This window comes from Stigmatopora nigra, chromosome 13 (genome assembly GCF_051989575.1).
Source record: "Stigmatopora nigra isolate UIUO_SnigA chromosome 13, RoL_Snig_1.1, whole genome shotgun sequence".
In the NCBI taxonomy this organism is placed as follows: domain Eukaryota; kingdom Metazoa; phylum Chordata; class Actinopteri; order Syngnathiformes; family Syngnathidae; genus Stigmatopora; species Stigmatopora nigra.
In genome coordinates this window covers 10,253,425-10,274,703 of record NC_135520.1, presented here as the reverse complement: position 1 = coordinate 10,274,703, position 21,279 = coordinate 10,253,425, and the positions used below count along the sequence as shown (strand labels likewise).

General features: G+C 38.9%; 2 protein-coding genes across 4 annotated transcripts; both read left to right on the top strand.

Moving 5' to 3' along the window:
* Positions 1-258: 258 nt before the first annotated feature.
* On the top strand, positions 259-8,982 carry txlnbb (taxilin beta b). Its single transcript, XM_077731956.1, has 10 exons — positions 259-832; positions 2,059-2,296; positions 3,157-3,248; positions 3,316-3,486; positions 4,825-5,019; positions 6,032-6,151; positions 6,218-6,292; positions 7,444-7,536; positions 7,620-7,715; positions 8,619-8,982. The coding sequence occupies exons 2-10, from the start codon at positions 2,074-2,076 to the stop codon at positions 8,946-8,948; spliced, it is 1,395 nt and encodes a 464-aa protein (XP_077588082.1). The 5' UTR covers positions 259-832; positions 2,059-2,073; the 3' UTR covers positions 8,949-8,982.
* Positions 8,983-11,596: 2,614 nt separating this feature from the next.
* On the top strand, positions 11,597-20,687 carry slc22a3 (solute carrier family 22 member 3). Of its 3 annotated transcripts, none has more exons than XM_077731903.1 (11): positions 11,597-12,190; positions 14,368-14,471; positions 14,553-14,707; positions 16,328-16,496; positions 16,568-16,685; positions 17,853-17,956; positions 18,037-18,248; positions 18,321-18,429; positions 19,037-19,149; positions 19,248-19,347; positions 20,387-20,687. In XM_077731903.1, exons 1-11 carry the CDS (start codon positions 11,804-11,806, stop codon positions 20,427-20,429), a joined length of 1,614 nt encoding a protein of 537 aa, XP_077588029.1. In that variant the 5' UTR covers positions 11,597-11,803; the 3' UTR covers positions 20,430-20,687. The 3 variants fall into 3 exon arrangements, with proteins under 3 accessions (XP_077588029.1, XP_077588030.1, XP_077588028.1); XM_077731902.1 differs by having other exon boundaries at positions 11,603-12,190; positions 17,850-17,956; XM_077731904.1 differs by lacking the exons at positions 18,321-18,429; positions 19,037-19,149 and having other exon boundaries at positions 11,598-12,190; positions 17,850-17,956.
* Positions 20,688-21,279: the final 592 nt, after the last annotated feature.

The following is a 21,279-nucleotide window of genomic DNA, read 5'->3' as shown; positions in this document are numbered from 1 at the left end:
TAATATTCCGTTTATTTTTTTAATAGATCTAAAAAAATAGTTTATTTCTTAGAAAGGGAAAATCTCTTTCAATCATTATGTTCCATATTAAAGTGGAAAACAGACAATATTTTTATATTTGGCATAATGATTTTTGAACTAAAAACACAGAAAAAAATGGATTGAAAAATTTCAATTATTGATTTATAAGCGGGGAAAATCTGGAAATTTAATATACATCTATAATCTATCATTTGAATTGGATCCTAAAACAGAAAGTCGGCACATGATTTCCTTTCCCGGGCCACACAAAATGATGCGGAGTGTCAGATTTGGCCCCCGGGCTGCCGCTTTGACACCTATGATTTAGAGTATGTGTTGTGTGTGGTAGGCCACCCGATGGTGCAGTTGTTTTTCCAGCCTGACTTTTGTGCGGGCAGTCTGGGTTCAATTCCACGGTGGTGTGAATATGAGCGTGAATGTTTATTTGACTCCTTGTAGAGAGATGCCATTGAAGGCGTTAGACGTCCAATTTATTTTGAGCGAAAGGGTTGCAGCGGATTCCAGTCAAATTGACCAGAAATCTATCATCGTCAATATTAGATCATGAATTTAGTGAATGTCCTTTAAAGGCTAAACGTGAAATAAGAAGTAATCAGGAATACTTGAGATAACAAGTAACTGTTGAGAATGTGAAAATAAACATTCTCTCCTGTCCTATCCTCATGTTGCTCTCTAGTTGGGGGGTGGTCTATTTTGAGGTGGTCTTATCACAGCTGTTGCATCTGTGGTGGCAGGCAGCCTTTTCAAGCCCCTCCAAGCATTTTCTTTCCCCTTGCGGCCCTCGATCCTGGTAAGACCCCTTGTGTTTGGCTAGCTTCAGCCCATTTGTATTGAAAATAATTCACCTTAAATAGTTTTAAAAATATCATTCTGTGTTCTTTTCTCTGTAAAATTGTTTGTTTGATGCATGTTTGCATTGTTTGACATTGACACATTCAATGGTGGCTTTACAGTCTTAGACTAACCCATAAGCCCTGTTATTTGTTTTTTTAAAGAATTTCGTTTTTTCTTTCCTGAATTTTTTCTTCCGAGCAAACCACTGCTGTTTTTCTGTTGCCGCCAACCATCAATAGCGTGGGTTTGGGAGGAAATGAATAAATGTCTTGTCCATATAAAGAGGATCTAAAAATAGCCATGGCTCGGGAACAGGTGCCATGTGCTCAGCTTGTGAGAGCAGTGTGAAGGCCGTGCTAATTTTATGCACGTAAACATTTTCCAACTGGGATTCTGCACAATATAGTTACTTGTTTTTGATCCTTCTTTCTCAAATACACATTTTTTAAATGTCTTTTCTGACCAGCTGTTCAAGTGTGAGTGTAACATGCATGTTTCACATCATTTTTGCATAAAATGGTACATAAAAATTGGAAGTACAGTGATATTTGTTGGCAAATCTTTACAAAAGTGTGACCGACTTATAAATGGAATATCCAATGTAGTAAAAAAAAAAAATCCAACAAAGAAGGATAGCAATTAAGGATATAATGATGATTCAATCTACACTGATAACATCAATTGTGCTGGCAATGATACAATCGAATCAATAGAAATGCAAAACTTGAATTATTCGTCATATGCTATTTTGTTCAAAAGCATCTTTCATTCAAATATCTGAAATGTTAAGTATTAAAATTTTGCAATTCTATTTGGTTATTTCATTCATTTAGCTAAAATGTTGTGCGTTGTGTTAAATGTATAGATAATATTAGATCGATCAGAGGCTCTGAAATTGAATTGTATCAGATTTAACAATGTTGACAAATCGTATTGTTGTCCAAAATATTGATATCACATCACATTGTCATGCATTTGGGCATTAAAAGGTAGAGGTTTTCCCAAAAGTATTTGTTTTTGAGTAAAGTTAAAGATGTCAAAAATGTATTTGGAAGAGATCCTACAAAATTTGAAATTCTCAAAATCTGGTCAAGTCTTCAGTTTTTTTGTCTTTCCGTATTGGCCTAGCTAGAAAATAAATACAAATACATAAATACAAATGAAAATATGATTACCCTGCAGGAAAGTAAATTAAAGATGGAGCCCTGTCTGGAGAAGACCACCAATGCTGAGACTAAGCCAGCAGTCCCGGTTGGAGATCCTGACCCCGACCTGATCGAAGACCTGGGCAAACAACTGGATGATATCATCAGCACCTATCAGACGGACGAGGTTCCAGAGGAGTTGGAAGAGAAGGAAGTGGTCCGGCCCAACACCCGACGGGACCAGAAATTGGAGAAAAAGATGCTGAAAAACTTGGGTAGGGTTTTTTTTTTTGGCATGACCCCTCCTGGGTGACTAGGTGCCATCGGCGAAAGTAGAGCTAATATATGTAGCATTTTTTTTTCAATATGGTCTATTTTGTAAATATTGCATTTTCACTTTAAAGGGTGGGAGTCCGTCACTGTTGATGGTTTTAAGCCCTGTGCACTTCATATTCCTGCCATATTGTGTATATTTTTAATATTAGCTGGAGCCATTCGTGGAAAACCAACAGTCACACAAGTGTTCTAGGTAGAAGGGATAAACACTACACTCATAGGGTACATTCAGAGGGACCCGGCTTTGCTGGTCCCACCTGCAACAAAGCCTCTCCACTTTCGGAGTAGCCATTGAAGTAACAGAAGATGGGTCCTTCTGCATGTTGGATGTAAAATGTAGCTGTAAAATGTGCTGAACTTAGGAATAGGTTGTTTTTGAGAAGGCACTACAAAGTTTACAGTTTTGAGGGTTTTTATCGATTCTTCGCTACATACAGCCATTGACCTGGAAAAAGATAGGCTTAAAATGTTTGTCTTCATGGTGCTTTAAACAAACAAAGTGATTTTTGTCTAAAACTTTTACATGTACACAAAAAATAAGAACACATTTGGACTTTTTGACCTTAAAATGCCGTGACCGGATATTTCATCGACGGACACTTCGTCCCCGGACGGCTCGTCGAACGGATGTTTCGTCGCCGGACTTTTCGTCGACCGGACAGTTCGTCGGCCGGACACTTGTGGACTGGTCGGCAGTCATCCGCAGGGCACACAGAAAGACAGACAACCATTTTATGGCCAATCATAACAGCACCAACCTAAACTAACACTAAATGGGAGTTTCTCTGTCAACCCTCAGGGAAGGACGCCATGCTCCTGATGCAAAGTCTGAACAAACTTGCCACTCCCGAGCTGAAACTAGAGGCCACCATAAAGAAGCACGCCGAACTGGTGAGTGGTTTTTTAACAGACGTGGGAGTGTTTCACCCGGTGTAAGATGTCTGGACTGTGGGTGTAGTTGGAGGAACATCGGAGCGACCAGAAGCAGTTGAAGTTTCTACAGAAGAAGCTTCTGCAGGTCATGAAAGAGAAAGACACTCTGCAAAGTGAGCATAGTCGTGCTGTCCTCGCCCGCAGCAAACTGGAGGGGCTCTGTCGGGAACTGCAGCGGCACAACAAGACGCTGAAGGTAAACCTCTACTTGAATAGGGTGACAAAATGGGGCGTACTCAAATAAATTTAATGGCTGGACTAGTTTACTGGCTTTATAACTGTATTATTATTGGTCACCGCAAATGCCATCATTCATAACATTAAAAAAAAAACTAAATAAGCCAAAGATCAATAATTTCTTGAAGACAACTACTTTAACAAACATGATACAAAACTGATAAAACTTTAGATAACTGATCCAACTTTATCATGTAAGTCCAAGCAGAAAGAATCTTTGAAGAAAATATCATTTTCATTCTTATGTTCTTTGACAGTGGAAAAAATAAATTAAAGCTAATTTTTTTTTAGGAAGTGGCCATCGTGAGTAGTGGCTGGCAGTTTTATCACTGCTAAATTTTTTTCAAATTGAAACACATTGCTATGCAAAGGCCTTCAATTAACTTTCTTTTTTTGTGGAATCCAGGCCCAGATGTTTAAGCAATTTCTCATCTCATTTTCCTGAACCGCTTTATCCTCACTAGGGTCACGGGAGGTGCCGGAGCTTATACCAGCTGAATTCGGGTCAGATGCGAGGGACACCCTGAAACAGTGGCCAGCTAATCGCAGGACACAAGGACACAAACAACCATTCACGCTCACACTCATACCTAGGAGCAATTTAGAGTGTCCAATCAGCCTACCGTGCATATCTTTGGAATGTGGGAGGAAACCAGAGTACCCATAGAAAACCCACACAGGCCCAGGGAGAACATGCAAACTCCACACAGGTAGACCGACCTGGATTTGAATCTGGATTTGATTTTGAAGGCCGATGTGCTAACCACTTAACCGCTGGGCCGCCCATTTAAATGATTTTTTTAAATTCACATAATTAAACACAAGGGGGGTAATTAGTGTGGCGGCCTCACAGTTTTTGGGGTCCTGGGTTTGAACCCAGATCGGTCCACCTGTGTGGAGTTTGCATGTTCTCTCCTTTGTGGGTTTTCATCGGATACTTTGGTTTCCTCCCACATTCCAAAAAAATACATCATAGGCTGCTTAATTTTGGCTCTAAGTATGAGTAAGAATGGTCTGTCTCCAGTAATTGGCTCACCACCAATTCCCAGGGTCTGCCTCGTGCCTGAAGTCAGCTAGGATAGGCTCCAGCACCCCCGCAATCCTTGTGAGGATAAGCGGCTCAGAAAATGAATAATTAAATACTTTTAGATTTAAGATTATTAATACGAGCTATTGCCCGTCTTTTTAAGTCTTTTTGAGAGTTTTCATAAGGCATAAGGATATTCTGAACTGATCACTTCTATGAGATTTCTGGGGAGGCCAATCCAGATGGAAATAATGCAAATGTCATTGGCAGGAGGAGACTCTACAGAGGTGCCGTGAAGATGACCTAAAGAGGAAGGAGATCACCACCCACTTCCAGGGAACCCTGAGTGACATACAGGCCCAGATCGAGGAGCACAGCAACCGCAATACCAAGCTTTGCCAGGAGAATAGCGCCCTGGCCGACAAACTCAAGGGCCTCGTCTCGCAGTACGACCAGCGGGAGGCCGTATGTAGTCTTAGTTGCGAGACTGTAATTTTTAGATTGTGGTTGTCCTTTCTACACTGAATGCACATTTTCATTTTGAGAATTTCAAGACATACTTAAGACCACTTAAAACTAAATTTAATAATAATTCTGTGGGAAAGCTCATTGGCAACCTAGCAAAAACAAAAAAACTAATTTCCAAATTGTCAGAAGACATCTCAGTTCTTCAGCCTCAACGTTCTGACATCGAAGGTTCAATCCCAGGTGCGTTCAGACCTTTCTATGTGGAGTTTCCATGTTCTGCCTGGCTTGAATAGTTTTTCTCTGGGTACTTCGGTTCCCTTCCATATACCCAAAAAAATGCATATACCACACTTGATTAATTATTGTGGCCCACATGACTCAAAATCTTGATGTATTTGGATGACAGTTTTTTTTCCAAGATTATTTTTAGATGAAAGAAAATTTAAGTCTATTAAGAGACTTTATCAAGATTAAAAGAAATTCGAAAGTTGTTCTTTTTTTTATTCCAGAAATATGAATTTCCTCTCTCGAGAACAAAAATGTACGTATTTACAAACAAAAAAAAAACAAATTTTCGTATTAATGAACACAAATTTACTTACTACATGCAATCTCCACAACGCAAACTCCGAATCTGGAATTTAACCCTCAATCTCAGAACTGTGAGGCAGACACGCGAACCAATGGATCATTGGGTCGCTATAAAAAAAAAAAAGCGCTCTTAAACATTTCGTGTAGTACATAGGTATGTATGTCACAAATTTCATGAATACATATAAAAATATTTACCAATATTGCAAAGTCACCTACCTATACATTTGGATCGGAAGTGTTCGGTGAATTTAAAATATGAACAAAATCAGTTACATTTCACCTTAAAAAACATTTGTTTTCGCGCAAATGTATTGCTAAATAATTTCAAATGTTTGAACAAAGACTTACATTACACACACATACCAAATAATGTTGATGTTTAGTTAATTTAATCTTTGCAACTGTCTTCTGCCAGAACCTAGAGAAAGTATTCAAGCACCGTGACCTGAAGGAGAAGCTTCTGGATACCAAACTGACTCAGGCCAATATGTTGCTGAAGGAGGCCAACGAAAAGCACAAGCTGGAGAGGGAACTGGTATGTGCTCATACATATTTCTTTGGTGCCCATCCCCCTTTGCCAACTTTCTTCATGTCCCAACAGCTGCTACAAAAGGCAGCCGAGTACAGGTCACAAGCAAAGCACCTGAAGGACAATGAGGTTGACCTGAAGGGGCAGGTAAGCTCAAAGAGAACTGAAAAACATGGTTGTAAAAACATTTTTGAAAAGTATTTTGTTTACTGTGGCTCATTTTATGACCCTTTATACTAAGTAAGTGATTCTTTTTGTTTGTCAAGTAGAAAAAAATTAACTCCTTAAAGGAGTATTATCTACCATTGGTGGTCAAAAATGGTACTGCAACCCGAGTCAGATAACTTCATATTACTGTGGCACTTCTACTTACAAAATAATTCGATCTACATGCAGTATTACGTTAGCAAGAACTTCGTTTCTATTCTTAATGTCAATTTTACATACAGTACAGTAATATAGGAAGAGTCCAAATTCTTTATTCTCGAGGAGGAGTGGTGTAAATTTGGGGTCTGCCATAAATGTATTTTCCTCCTAATCAGTTCATGCCATCTCCAGTGGATCTCCTTGTTTTGTTTCTCAATTTGTTATAACTCATTTGAAATTTGGGACAGTATATTTTTGATCTATTGTGACAACCTTAGTTTACGTAGCTGTGGCAAAACGAACTGGGAAGTGATTTCACAATTGGCTGATTAATGGAGGGCGGGACATCTGTTGTGAACACAGAATTAAAACAATATAATTGGAAAATCTCGGCCTATCCATGGAGAACTGTTTACTGTGTAACTAAGTATTTCCAAAAAGTATGTTTTTTTTTTCTCAAATGGCTGCCATTTAGTATAAGTGCGGATGCCAGGTCTAAATTTTATGTAAAGTATAAATAGTAAAGGTTTTGGAGGGCTGGCGGCGTAATGTTTGATACAGTGGCGTGATAATTCTGGGCTAAATGGTTCATACTTAAAGATGTTCTTTTAAAAACTTTGAATCTTAAATTTAAGCAGATTTAGACTAAAGCTGGTTGGCACCAAAAGCTTGAGAAAATTATACAATGAAGGCCATATGTGGTTCAAACAACATGTTTACTTTAATGCTGAATGAAGTTTCCGAAATAAATTAAGATAAATGAACTATTTTGTCCATTTAGATTATCTTTTGATTGTATTTGATCATTTGATGCCAGACTCTCCCAGTCAAAATGAATTTGATGTTTATTGCTTTCAATGGCAGCCAATTAGGTCAATGTGTGCCCTATAATATACTATTTTTAAACAATAAGATTTATCTATTCTCCTCAGCTTGACATGTACTCCAAGAAGTTTGATGAATTCCAGGGAACCATTTCAAAAAGTAACAGCATCTACAGCAGCTTCAAACAGGACATGGACAAAGTAAGAATGGCATCTTTTGAAGGCAGTTGGAAAAAAAAGAGCGAGATATTTTTAGGCGCTTAACATGTTTGTTGTATTCTAAGATGGCCAAGAAGATGAGGAAGCTGGACAAGGAGTGTCAATCATGGAAGAGTCGCTTCGATGGCTGCAACAAGAGCCTCATTAACATGGTGGCGGATGTAAGGCGACTTTTCTCTTTGTTCTTTCCTAATCAAGTGATGGAGTGCACGTGTGATGCTCATTATAGCTCAAAAGGAGCAGGAGGCGGGGGGTGTCAGCTTCACCGGATATACTGTACAGTGTACACACTTTGATTTATGAGAAATAGGTAACAACCTGTATGCAAAAATTTGATTATTCAGGAAAAAATATTTGGCCTGCCTGTGTAGTTTTTGCAATTCTGGGGGTTTTAAGCAAATGATAGTAGATGAGTGATTAGTGCGTCCTCCTCACAGTTCAGAGGTTGAGGGGTTGATTCCATGTTGGTCCTCACTGTGTGTACCTTGCATGTTCTCCCCGGACTTGCGTGGGTTTCTCTGGGTACTCCGGTTTCCTCCCGCATTCCAAAGACATGCATGGTAGGATGATTGGACATTCTAAATTTCCCCTAGATATGACTCTGAGTGTGAATAGTTGTTTGTGCCCTGCGATTGGCTGGCCACCAGTCCAGGGTGTCCTCCACCTTTGCCCCGGTCAGCTGGGATAGGCTCCAGCACCCCCCGCAACCCTAGTGAGGATAAAGCAGGTCAGAAAGTGAGATATGGGAATCAAAATACATTTTTATAATTTAATTATCCACATACATGTACATATACATATTTAACAAGCCAGATAGACAGACAGATAGACATAGACATACAGATATGAGCCATCTACCTATAAAGTAGGTATGTATCTATGTGGATGCCAGGTATTTAAAAGGCTAGTAATTTTAAATTGCCATGAATAGTCACCTGGCCTCTACTACAAACTATACTTTGACTTTTGTAAGCATTGTTTAATCTTCAAACCTGTTAGCTACAGATGTATAATTCCAAGATACAATTTTACAAATCAGACGCTCATGTTTGTGTGCTGTGCAGAAAGCAGTACAGGACAAGGAGCTGGAGTTGTTCACCATCAAGAACCAAAGGTTGGAGAGTTTATGCAGAGCTTTGCAAGAGGAGAGGAAAAATCTCTCCGAGAAAGTGCAAGCGGCCAAAAAAGAGGTCTTGCAGAAGGAGGATCCAGGGGATGAGCCGACAATGGTCAGCTCCCCAGAAGCCCCTTTGGTCCAGGAGCAGGCCCTCTCGAAAGAAACTGACAACACAACGACACCCGCGCCCTCAGAAAGCGCCACTGGACTGGAGGACAACCACACAGAAGGCAGCAAACAATGCCAAGAACATTTGGAACTGGAGCCTGCTGATTAACACTTCAAATGTACTTCTTTTTACTGGTTAGCAATAAAATAAGTAAGAAAAAAAGAAAAAAGTTTTTTTTTTTTTTGACAGGCAAAGATGTATTACCTATTTCTAGACTAAGGGTAAAAAAAAAGTATATGATTATGTTTCATGATAGAAAAAGCCGTTTAGATATCCATCACTTATCACTTTGTTCTTTTGATTAAAAGTTAACTGATTTATATTGACTACACAGTGGTGGCCCAGCAGTTGAGTGGTTAGCGGGTCGGGCTCACAGCTCTGAGGTCCTGGGTTCAAATCCAGGTCGGTCCATGTGTGTGTAGTTTGCATGTTCTCTGGGCCTGTGTGGGTTTACTCCGGGTACTCCGGTTTCCTCCCACATTCCAAAAACATGAATGGTAGGCTGAGTGAACTCTATGTATGGGTGTGAGTGTGAATGGTTGCTTGATTACTGTTCTACCAGCTTTAAGTTTATTTAATAAATTAACTCATGTCAGCCTGGTGCTGGTTAGTGGTTAGTGCGTCGGCCTCACAACTCTGGGTTCCTAGGTTCAAATCCAGGTCGGTTCAACTGTGTGGAGTTTGCATTGTTTATCCCGGGCCTGCGTGGGTTTTCTCCGGGATCTCCGGTTTCCTCCCACTTTACAAAGACAGGCAGGGTAGGCTGGTTGAAATCTCTAAATGGCCCCTATGTATTACTGTGAGTGTGAATGGTTGTTGGTCTCCTTGTGCTCTGCGATTGGCTGGCCACCGATTCAGGATGTTCCTCGCCTTTGGCCCGGAGTCAGGTGGGTTAGGCTCTAGCACCTCCCGCAAACCTAGTGAGGAAAATAGCTGTTCAGATGAGATAAGAGGTAGGCTGATTGGACACTTTAAATTGCCCCTCGGTATGGGTGCGATTGTCCATGGTTGTCTGTTAGCTTGTGCCATGCGATTGGCTCCATCACCCCCTACGATCCTAATGAGGATAAAAACAGTTCAGAAAATTAACAAATGAAATGGAATTAAATTTTTTTTGGCGTCTACTTATGATGTGGACATCATTTTTCTCAGAAACTACATTATGTAAAAAGATAATTCCTTGTTTTTACACTCATCAGGTCCCAATTAGCCTAAATATCCAGGTGAAAATAAAAATGCATAGCTTCCATGGTTCTGGATCTTTGGAGGTTAAAGTACAATGCTCACAAAAATTAAAGGAGCACTTATAAGAGACAATGAGATACATCAGATCTCAATATGAAGTTGGATATCTATACAAATATCAACAGAGCATTGTCTAAGGAACAAAATGATTCTAACCCTTGTAATGGAAATCAAAGTATTCAGCCTACAGATGTCTAAATTGTATAGATCCCCTAAAATTGGAGTGAAATGAAGATGTGGCAGCTTAGTCCAGGCTAGTGTATCCACATGATACATTTGTTTTTATGCCAGCTGCCCATCCTGACACAACGCTTAAAACACTGATAATAAGCAAACACATCAACAACCTTCCAAATGGTGTAGCTCATGCTTCGATATTATGTAATAAATTAGCTTATCTCCATGATGGTGTCATCATTGGCACTGAAGTATAATCATCAGCCATCTCAGTTCAATTAGATTTGATGTCTATCGTGGTCAAATAAAGTGAATGAGTGCAATAATTTTCAGGGGTAGTGGAACGTTAGTAACCTGAAAACGTATTTTTTGGGGTGGAAACGGTGGTCTATGAAAACACAAAAACAAAAAAACCTGAGTCCACATAGACGATCCGAGAGGAGGACACGATCAGGATTGTCGAAATGTAGTCTTGAAACTAAGACCGGTCTTAAGTATTATTATAACCGGATACTGTGCCATGTTTTTTTTTGTCACCATGGCAACATGAGCCTGAATACCCAAGCTGTCAGGCCAGTGTAAATTTGCTTTACAAGACAGCACTGACTAAACAACGTCTAGGTCGAGGTGTTGACTCCGATAAGGGTTGCCATACATTTAGAAAGCCCCACTTTGAAGATGTCATAATGAACAAAGAAGATGATGTAACAAGGCTCTTTGTCGCTTTCATCTGAAGTTCAGAGGGAAGAAATCATGAAGAACAATAAACCAGTCCCAGAATGATTTCAAGCAATCAATGCTACATTTTAGTATAACTTCATCAAATAATGTTAACAAAAATCTGACAACAATTAAAATCTATTCTAAAACTATTATCATCAAGATTATAGATTTGTCCAGAATTATACAATTTAAAACAGAATTGTTTCTTAATATGACTTAGTCTTCAATATATCTTCTTACGGTTTACTTATATTTTTTGTTTTCTCCTAGGAAAACAATTTTACTACTGCAAGGATAAGCATTACGGAAAATTGAAATGAATGCTTTTATTGTCATTATACATGTATATAGAGTTATAAAGCTTGGCCACAAAGTGCACAAATAACAACAACAAACAAAGACTAATGAATAATATGAATAAACAGATGCATGAAAGTATGTTTACAAATTATGTATAACAATTATGTGGTCACATAGATAAAACAATTTGAAATGGGATGGTCCATGTCTTGTTCTTTGTTCTATATATTTTTTTGTTGCTTTTTTTTTTTTTTTTAACTGAAAATGCTTTGTTGATAGGGTTACACAACCTATCAACTGTTCTTATATAATTCCTTTTATGTTTATGGCAAAGTATTCAATACGAAAAAAAGGCGTTTACATAGGTGCCAGTTAGGATTGACGCAGTTACTTTCTTCAATAAACGCTATATACATACATCTCGAGGGATTGCCGAAGTAACCGGAAAACAACATACAAAGTTGTCACCAAAAAAAGTGGAATCAGCAGCCGCAGCTGCAAAAGGCAAAAAAAAGGCGATGGCAGACTTCTGCGAAATCCTCGTACAAATTGGAGACTTTGGGCAATTTCAGAAGCGACTGGTTTTGCTCTGTTCACTATCGATAATTCTCCTCTCTTTTGCCCTGGCCAGTCCGATTTTCCTCAGTAAAACTCCGGATCATTGGTGCGTGGACCCGGAGGCCAAACGCCTTTTCAATCAGTGCGTCTGGACGCATGCCCAATTGATGGAACACACCGTTCCCCGTTCGGGGGGATATTTTCACCGATGCGAGAGGTTCGAGTGGAATCTGAGTCGGAGGACTTGCGAGGATTTGGACCACCCATGGTTCTTCGACGGGACTCAGGTGGTACCTTGTAATGGCGACTGGGAATTCGATTCAAGATATTCCACCATTGTAACGGAGGTACTTCTCTATTCACCCGATTTTTATGACATCAAATCAAACAAAGAACATTTTTGTTTTTCAAAGTTCGATATTTGTACACAAAGCTTGTTCTCAAACATTCATCCGAGAGCTTAGTTTCTTTCCAAGATGATTCGACTGAATCACGAATACAATATCTATTTATTCATTCAATTTTAATTATGATTTCTATTTTATATAATCTCATTGCTAACTACCACAGCACATGTTCTGTAAAACTATACATAGCTGGTGTATTAAGATGCCATTGACCCCAAGAGGACTCACACATCTTTCTTTCCAAATCGCCAATATCACCCAATAATGACAATACATATTATTTTTTTAATGGGTTACAACAACACTTCTATAAATATAATGTATACATTTAGGCGTTTGACTCCCGCCTTAAAGGGATTGGACTTTTTGTGTTTATTTTTTGGGCAATTGCAGCCATTTTTTCTCCGGCTATTCCATTTTCCTCCCACATTCCAAAAAACATGCTTGGTAAGGTGATTGGACACTCTAAATTGTCGCTTGGTATGAGTGTGAGCATCAATGGTTGTCCAGCTCCTCGTGCCCTGCGATTGGCTGGCCACCGAGTCAGGGTGTTGTCCTCCACCATGTACCCGAAGCCATTTGGAATAGACCCCCACCCCCACCCTTGTGAGGATAGGCAGTTGAGAAAATGAATGAATATTTATAAATATATACATAAATACAAAGCATAAAGACAAACCTAGTTCCTTATCTGATAACTGATTGGCTGCCTTTAGAGTTACAGATGTCCAATCCAATTTTTTAAAGGCTCTCATGTCAGATAGATATTACAATAGAATACGTTAATATACAAATTTTGAATGCTGCCCCTCGTTGAATGGAGAATTAGATCTTAAACTTTTAGTGGCTAAATGACTATTTGTGATATTAAAAAAGCTCATGAAGACCTGATGTCCACCTATGTGGAGATCACATTTTTGAACATGTCAATAACATTAAAAAGTCCCCATTAAAGAGAAAAATTACTATAACGAGAGTAAAACTTTATTATTACAAGGTTAAAATCAAAATATGATGAAGTTGGCGGGCCAAAGCTACCAAACTGTATCTGAGCGAGCTACACAAGCAAATATATTGTTGTGTTGATTTAAAGCCATTTTCAAGACGGATTATGACAGAAATATCGATGGCGATATAAAAGAAGGAAGAAAGAAAGGAGGATGGATATTGTGTACAGTTAAAAAGGATTTTTGGTGAATAAAATATGGCTATATTCCTAAATAATATTTCAATTGTGGGCCAAGTTCTGATATCTGAAAAGCTCCAGTGTTTGTATTTCATCACTAAATGCTGCTAGAAAGTGGATTTTACCCCATTTTAGTGCAATTTCCGCGTATGGACGTATATGGACGTATCAACGCGTTCATCGCCGTCTTTTTCCTGAGGAAATGATACTCCGGGCCCGGTTCTGATCTCTAAAAAGCTCCAATATTTTTATTTAATAAATGCTGTTTTCGGCTGGATTTTACCCCATTTTCGGGCAATGTTTGCCGTTATGCCATTGACGTTCATCGCTGTCTTTTCCCGGGAAAATCACCCCGTCCGAGCACCATTGAAGGCGCTACGAAATGCACAGACCGCCACTGTGGATTATACTATTACTGGACTCAAAATGTGACTCCTTTTGTTGCTTTTTCTTCTCTACCATGAACCAGAAGTTGTTTGGTTTCTAGGGCATCAACTTTTGTCAACATTTTTGCACAATATTAGGAGATTTAAGGAATATTTGGAGAAAAGTCATAAAATCATGCAACTCAAAACATTACATTACCTATGTTTGGAGGACTCAAACAGCAAGTTGTTCAGGGTCCGCAGACATCAACTTTTGTGACATTAGGTCAATGTGAAAAATTCGATTTTGGAATAGTTGTGGAGGTTACTGCGATCCCTGCCGATAAAACTTGACTATTGTTAATATAGGAGACATCGTTTTAAATCAAAAGATTTTAACATGGTGGTCCCTTAAGATTTTTTCATTGCAAAAAGTTTACCACAACTTAAAAAAAGCTTGGAAAACACTGCCCTAAAGGGTTATACCTCAATGCACAAAGTAAAAATATTTTACAAGTTTATTATTTTATGCATTATCCATTAAAAACAAATCTTTTCCCTCACAGTTTTCTCTGGTTTGCGGTATGTCATGGATGGCTGGTCTCAATCAAATCATGCTGGTGTCCGGACTCATCATCAGCTCAATCATCACTGGTTACATGCCAGACAGGTTTGCCTACCGACCAGAATTTTCTTTTCGGAAAACAGTAGATAGGGTAACACAAACAGAAATGAAATTTCCTCCTCACAGATTTGGCAGGAAGCCGTGTTTTATCGGCTTCATGTTTTTTCTCGGTGTCGTTGGCGTGGGCATCGTGCTGTCACCGTGGTATCCACTGGTGCTGATGTTTCGTTTCCTTCAAGGATTTTTGGAAAAGGGAGCTTGGACCTCATGCTATAGTCTCTGTATGTTGAATTGAATTGAATTGAATGCTTTGATAGTACTTATTAATAACAAGTGATTTTATTCCTTAAGAAGGGTACACACAACCAACCGTTTTTAAAACATTCAATGCCATCATGTCTCAGTTCCATAGACGTTGCTAGATGTCCAATCCATTTGTATGTCTATCGCCCTTAATAGCAGCCAATTCATTCATTTATGTTAAGGTTCGAGTGGCGGCCCGATTAATAAATAATATTAATATAAAAATACAATGGTGGCCTGGCGGCAGAGTGGTTAGAATGTCGGCCACGCAGTGGGGGTCCTGGATTCAAATCCAGGTCGGTCCGCCTGAGTGGAGTGTGCATGTTCACAGACACATGGGAATGTGGTGCACTCATGAATTAGGCTCAAGCACCCCCCGCAACCCTAGTGAGGATAAAGCGGGATCAGAAAATTAGATGACATGATATGTTCACTAACAACAAACCTTCATACAAAAACCAGAGTGACAACGTATCAACATAATTAACAAAACCAAAACTTAGGGGACAACAAGAGACACACGACGAGGACTCAACTGGCTGGCATACACAAACAGATGAATCCACCAGGCCTGAAAAAGATTAAGGGTTTAAATCAGGGGCATCAAATCCCGGTCCTCAAAGGGCCACAGTGGGTGAAGGTTTTCATTGAAACCAAACAAGAGGTTTCTTTTTGCAAGTGTAATCAGTTGATTGCAGTCAGATGCTACTTATTTTACAAGACAGCTCATTGGTTAAACTGTCGGCACTGGGTCGGTTGTGACAAAGACCATCACCCACTGTGGCAATCGGTGTAACTAGACAGACAGGAGTTGAGGAGACAATCTCATTCAGCTGGCTGACACAAATAATTAGAGACACCAAGGGCAAAACAACAGGTGAAATCAATGGGTAATCACAAGGATAGGCCACATTTTATCCTCATTAAGGTCTTGGAGGGGTGCTGGAGCCTATCCCAGCTGACTTCAGGCCAGGAGCGGACGACACCCTGAATCGGTGTCCAGCCAATCGCAGAGCACAAGGAGACAAACAACAGTTCACACCCACACACATACCTAGGGGCCATTTAGAGTGTCACGGTATGAGTGTTCTTACAAAACGTCTCCTTCTGCCCTGTGATTGGCTGGAAACCAAATTAGGGTGTATCCCGCCTACTGAATATAGTTAGCTGTGATAGGTTCTCGCAAAAGTACGAAGACCCTGGTGAGAATTAAGACCATGGAAGATGATTGAATGATGATTGTGTTTTAATATTTTTTCTAGCTTTGTGAATATAAAATTTACATAAACCGCTTTAATGAAATGACATCTAATCAAAACGGAAATAAATGCCTTACAATTTACATAAACAGCTTTAATAAAATTACATGTAATCAAAACGAAAATAAATGTCTTACAATTTACTTACATTCAGTCATTTTAAGTCTACAGCACGATTTTGTTTTTGTAAAAAAAGTACAATCTTTCAGAGACGTCTGAATTGAGCATTTGATTTCAAGTGAGGAGAAATACTCGTTGTGTGTACCCCTCTTGAGGTCAAAAGTTGGTTTGGCTTCAACTAATCTCTGTCAAACTATTTCATATGTCTTCAAAATGCAGTGGTAGAGTTTTTTACACCAGAAAACCGAAAATATGTGGCCATGATGACCACTTCATTTTTCGTCATTGGCATGGTAATGCTGCCTGGCTTGGCGTACTTAGTATCCTCTTGGAGGACTCTGCAAATCATCCTGACACTACCCTGGTTCCTCTTTATCCCTTTTTACTGGTAAGTAGATTGGCTATACGTATTATAATCATGGTCACATTGAAGGCATCTATTGAAGATTCATTGTCCAGGTTGATTCCTGAGTCGCCATGTTGGCTCTTGGCTCAAAGGAAGAACATGGAGGCCTTGAAGATCATGGCAAAAGTTGCCAAAGAAAATGGGAGATCATTTCCACAAAACTTGAAAAAGGTAACCAGGGGTTCATATCACGTCCAAAGACGGGTATATAGAAGTACGTATACATTGTAAAAATATATATCTTCTTTTAAGTCATCCTAATTTCAAGAGCCCCTATCTCGGGTGGGTTTGTGTGTGTGTGTGTGTGTGTGAGGGGGGGGGGGGGGGGGGTCCTTACTGAATTCTATGGAGTTGACTTCGCTGAGCCACAAGCCATAGTCCATTTAATTGTATATCAGAACAAAATCAGAGTTGCAGAAATAACTGGAAACTCAAGAGAGCCATGACATTATGTTCTTCACACATGTATATAAACTTTTGACCACAAGTATATATGTATGTGTATGTGTGTATGAGTGTATGTGTGTGTATGTATGTATGTATGTATGTATGTATGTGTGTGTGTGTGTGTGTATGTATGTATGTATGTATGTATGTATGTATGTATGTATGTGTGTGTGTGTGTGTGTATGTATGTATGTATGTATGTATGTATGTATGCATGCATGCATGCATGCATATATATATATATATATATATATATATATATATATATATATATATATATATATATATATATATATATATATATATATATATATATATATATATATATATATATATATATATATATATATATATATATATATATATATATATATATATATATATATATATATATATATATAATAGAAATATATATTTATTTTTTTTACTTAAGTGCTTAGTCCTAGTAGCAAGTGTAGGGGAGTGGCTTCCTCTTGCAAATTTCAACGTGGATTTTCACATTTTTATCAACTTACAAAAGAAAATTTTATTAAGAAAAAAAAATTCCCCCAGAAAAAAATGTGATGAAGTTAAGGCGCGATAATTGAGGGATTACTGTATGTGCGTTATGGTTGTCAATCTCCTTGTGCCCTGAAATTCTCTCGCCACCACTTAAGGCTGTCCCCTGCCTGAGGCGTATTTACCTGGCTGGGATAGCCTCGAGTACCCCTGTTGTGAAGATAAATAGTCTGGAAAGTGAAGGAACTTAAAATTGTAGGCTCTCCAACAAAACCTGAAAATTCAACTGAATTAGGCTATTTGGCCTTTTACTTTATTGGTAACCGATTGTATCATCGGTCATTTATTGCAAGAACTATGATCCAAATACAGTTTTTTTTTAATTTGCAGCAGGTTATTCACCTGCAGAACAGGAGTGAAGGCCATCGCTTATCATTTCTGGACTTGTTCAAGACACCCTTCATCAGACGGCACACGGTCATCTTAATTTGTATTTGGCAAGTTATTTTGATTATCCTCTTTGTGTTGTCTTCGATCATGTCTAACAGTCAAGTTTTGCCATATTTGCCCTCTTCAGGTTTTCAAACGGTGTTGTGTTCCATGGCCTGGTTTTGTGGCTGACAGTGCCCGAACACCACTTTTTTGAATTCTTAGTGGCTTCGGCAGTCCTCCTCCCTGTGGGTATTATTATGTACCTGCTGGTCGACAGAGTGGGCCGCCGCTACTTGTTAGCTGGGACCAGTTTAATTGTGACCATCTTTAACTTCGCCGCACACTTTATTTTCGCAGGTAAGTTATTGGCAACCCCCAGCACACTCAAGTTACATAACCTGCTTTGCTGTAACCGAACCTTCTTGACAGATTATACCGTGGTGAAAAAAATTTCAAAGAATATCGGTAACCTGGCTTTTGCTGTGATGCTAGTGACGCTCTTTTTTGCGAACGCGGAGCTCTATCCCACCTCCCTAAGGTATGAAAATGAAACGTTTTTACATTGACCACTCCAAATTTTTGGCATATCACCACGCTGAAACTAAGATATCAGATCAAAAACCTAGTGTTCTAACTAGGGATGCACCGATCACATATTTTTCCCATAGAAATGAACCAATCGTTAAAATATCGTTGTCAGTGACGGAATGAGTGAACTGCCATTAATCTTGATTCTCATCTTATCTCATTTTCTGAACTGCTTTAAACTCACTAAGGGCGCAGGGGGTGCTGGGGCCTATTCGAGCTGACTTTGGGTCGCAGGCCGGGCAGCCAATCGCGGGGCAAAAGAAGCCAAACAAACATTCACCGTCACACTCATACGTAGGGGCATTTTAGAGTGTCCAGTCAGCCTACCCTGCCTTTGTCTATCATGTCTTTGTAATGTGGCTGAAAACCAGAGTACCCGGAGAAAACCCACGCAGAACATGCAAACTCCACACAGGTGCACCGACCTGGATTTGAACCCACTTTGAGGCCCACACACTTACCACTTCTTTTAAGCTAAATGTCACCCGCAAAAACCATAAATACCATTTTGCGATGACTCTGTTATGGATATCAATAAATGAAATCTTTTTGCCTAGAAATCTGGGCCTGAGCGTTTGTTCATCAGCCCTTGAGGCTGCAGTCATGATGTCTCCTTTCCTGGTCCACTGGCTTAAAGGCATCTGGCACGAGCTTCCCTTTTGCGTCTATGGTACTGAAAACGTTGTACCATTTGACACCACATCCAAGTTAGGTACCATGCCATGAATGAGAATGTACTTGAAATCCTTTGTTCTTGTTTTGTTTAAGGGCTTCTGACAGTTGTTAACTGCAGTTTGTTAACATTGCTGCCCGAGACGACGGGAGTTGTGATACCTGACACCATCAGCGAAATAGAGGATCAAAGACGGTATGGGGATTAATGTTCTACATAAATGTTGAATATAATCAGACGACAGATTAATGACTACAAAAATCTAAATATTTAATGTTGTTCATTCTTCAAAATTTAAAAGAATGTAACAACAAATTAAGAATAATTGAAATATGTACAATATGGATTTCTTTGTCTTTTTTTAAAAATGTTTATATTTTCCCCTCATATTTAATAAATAAATTTAAAAAACGGATAAAACTGAAAAAAATGATGATGATGATGATATTTTCTGTTAAGAAGCTCAAAAAAGATGATTGGACTATTCTCTGATTAATTATGCTGCAAAATTATTCGACTATCAAAATAATTTTTAATACATTTGATAATTGATTAATTGTTGATTACCAATGGCATTGCCCTCAGAGATAAATCATAAATATGACATGGCCCATGAGATTTATGACTCCCCTCATTATTCAGTATGAGAAAATGAATGGTATTTTGCTTCCCTCTGCTGGCAATTTCGGATTAATCACCTTATCCAAAATGTTGTAATTAACTTATATGCATATTTTATAATCAATCACCAACGCACTAATACCTTAAAAGTCTGAACAAAATAACAATAGATAAGATTTTTCATTGAGTTTTCCAGCAGTTCGGGTGCCCTGTGGAATGTGTCTGCCTCACTGGTCAGTCGAAGTACATGCAATTCCTGAACTCTCACCATATTATTGACCTTTTATTTGGCCTTTTTTTTCGATGCAATTACTAATTCTTATTGAATATTCCGTTTCTACCTCTTGTAAAATGATGTAATTTATAATTTTAACTTAATATCTTTAAAATTTGTATTTTTATTTTTCCTGAAAAAAATCCGCGAAGCTCTGAGTCCGCGATAGCTGAAGCGCGAAGTAGCGAGGGAACACTGTACTACGACTGATGGAATCAAATGTGCTTGTGTCACTTTAGAAAATAGGTTCAGATATTGGATATATTCCCTCTTCCTCCAATGTGAAGTGTGTTTCAATATGCCTAGAATGTCCTCTCATACATTTTTGTTTCCTTGTAGAAAACTAAAACAGTCCAAGGAAGGAACCGTCTTGTTGATTTGAGCGGTGGGAGTCACACGATCTCTTCTTCCTTCTGTTTGAACGTTCCAAGGATAAAAAAAATAAAATAAAAATAGCACAGTTACAGATCCTTCATCAGCATGTGGACTTGAATTCAGGGTTCCCATGGCATGTACAGCCACAACTCATTAGAACCAAATACATTCTAATACACCCATGTTTGACATCCTCTTTTCTTACTTTGTCCTTATTTTGAATTTACCCATTCTCGAGATGTCAATAAATGAACTGTGATACTAAGCCCATCCTTCTAGAGCATTTCTTTTTTTTTTTGCCTTTCAAACATCCAGACAACAATACCAGCGATTGTTAAGTCTATTTATACATTGTATATTTAATTGATGCAGGTTTGTGCACAAGCTTTTGTCTTGCAGACCGTATACCCAGAAAGGACTGATGGCTGCCAACAAAAGCTGCCCCACATACGACACATAGACTGAATGGGACAACCTCTACACATCAGCTGTGCCAAAGATGACTAGTATGCGTGAGAAGTGGATTTCCACACAGACCATTTGAAAAATAGATCTGATGGTGACTAAGAAAAATGACAATCACAGAATCTCATGATGCACACAGTCGGTTTTGGGATTGAAACAACAATCAACATTGGGGATTTACTGTCAATTGGAAAGGAAAGGACAGAAATTACACAGCTCTGATGGATGTAAGTTCAGAAAAAAGTTTCCCACACATAACGAAGCTCCACTGACCCGTTAAATGAGAAGAGGGGGCATGGAAAGGGGCTTCATAGAGGGGATGAAGTAGGCAATTATGGTATGACCTCACTTGAGGGGATGCAGTGAGTTAAAAAGCACAAGGAGAAGGATTA

Bases quoted from the DNA above. Each gene is read 5' to 3' on its own strand.
- txlnbb (XM_077731956.1), top strand. From the start codon at position 2,074: ATGGAGCCCTGTCTGGAGAAGACCACCAATGCTGAGACTAAGCCAGCA. The intron at 3,249-3,315 runs GTGAGTGGTTTT...CTGTGGGTGTAG, and splicing joins TAAAGAAGCACGCCGAACTG to TTGGAGGAACATCGGAGCGA. The intron at 7,537-7,619 runs GTAAGAATGGCA...TTGTATTCTAAG, and splicing joins TCAAACAGGACATGGACAAA to ATGGCCAAGAAGATGAGGAA.
- slc22a3 (XM_077731902.1), top strand. From the start codon at position 11,804: ATGGCAGACTTCTGCGAAATCCTCGTACAAATTGGAGACTTTGGGCAA. The intron at 16,497-16,567 runs GTAAGTAGATTG...TTCATTGTCCAG, and splicing joins CTCTTTATCCCTTTTTACTG to GTTGATTCCTGAGTCGCCAT. The intron at 19,348-20,386 runs GTATGGGGATTA...GTTTCCTTGTAG, and splicing joins GAAATAGAGGATCAAAGACG to AAAACTAAAACAGTCCAAGG.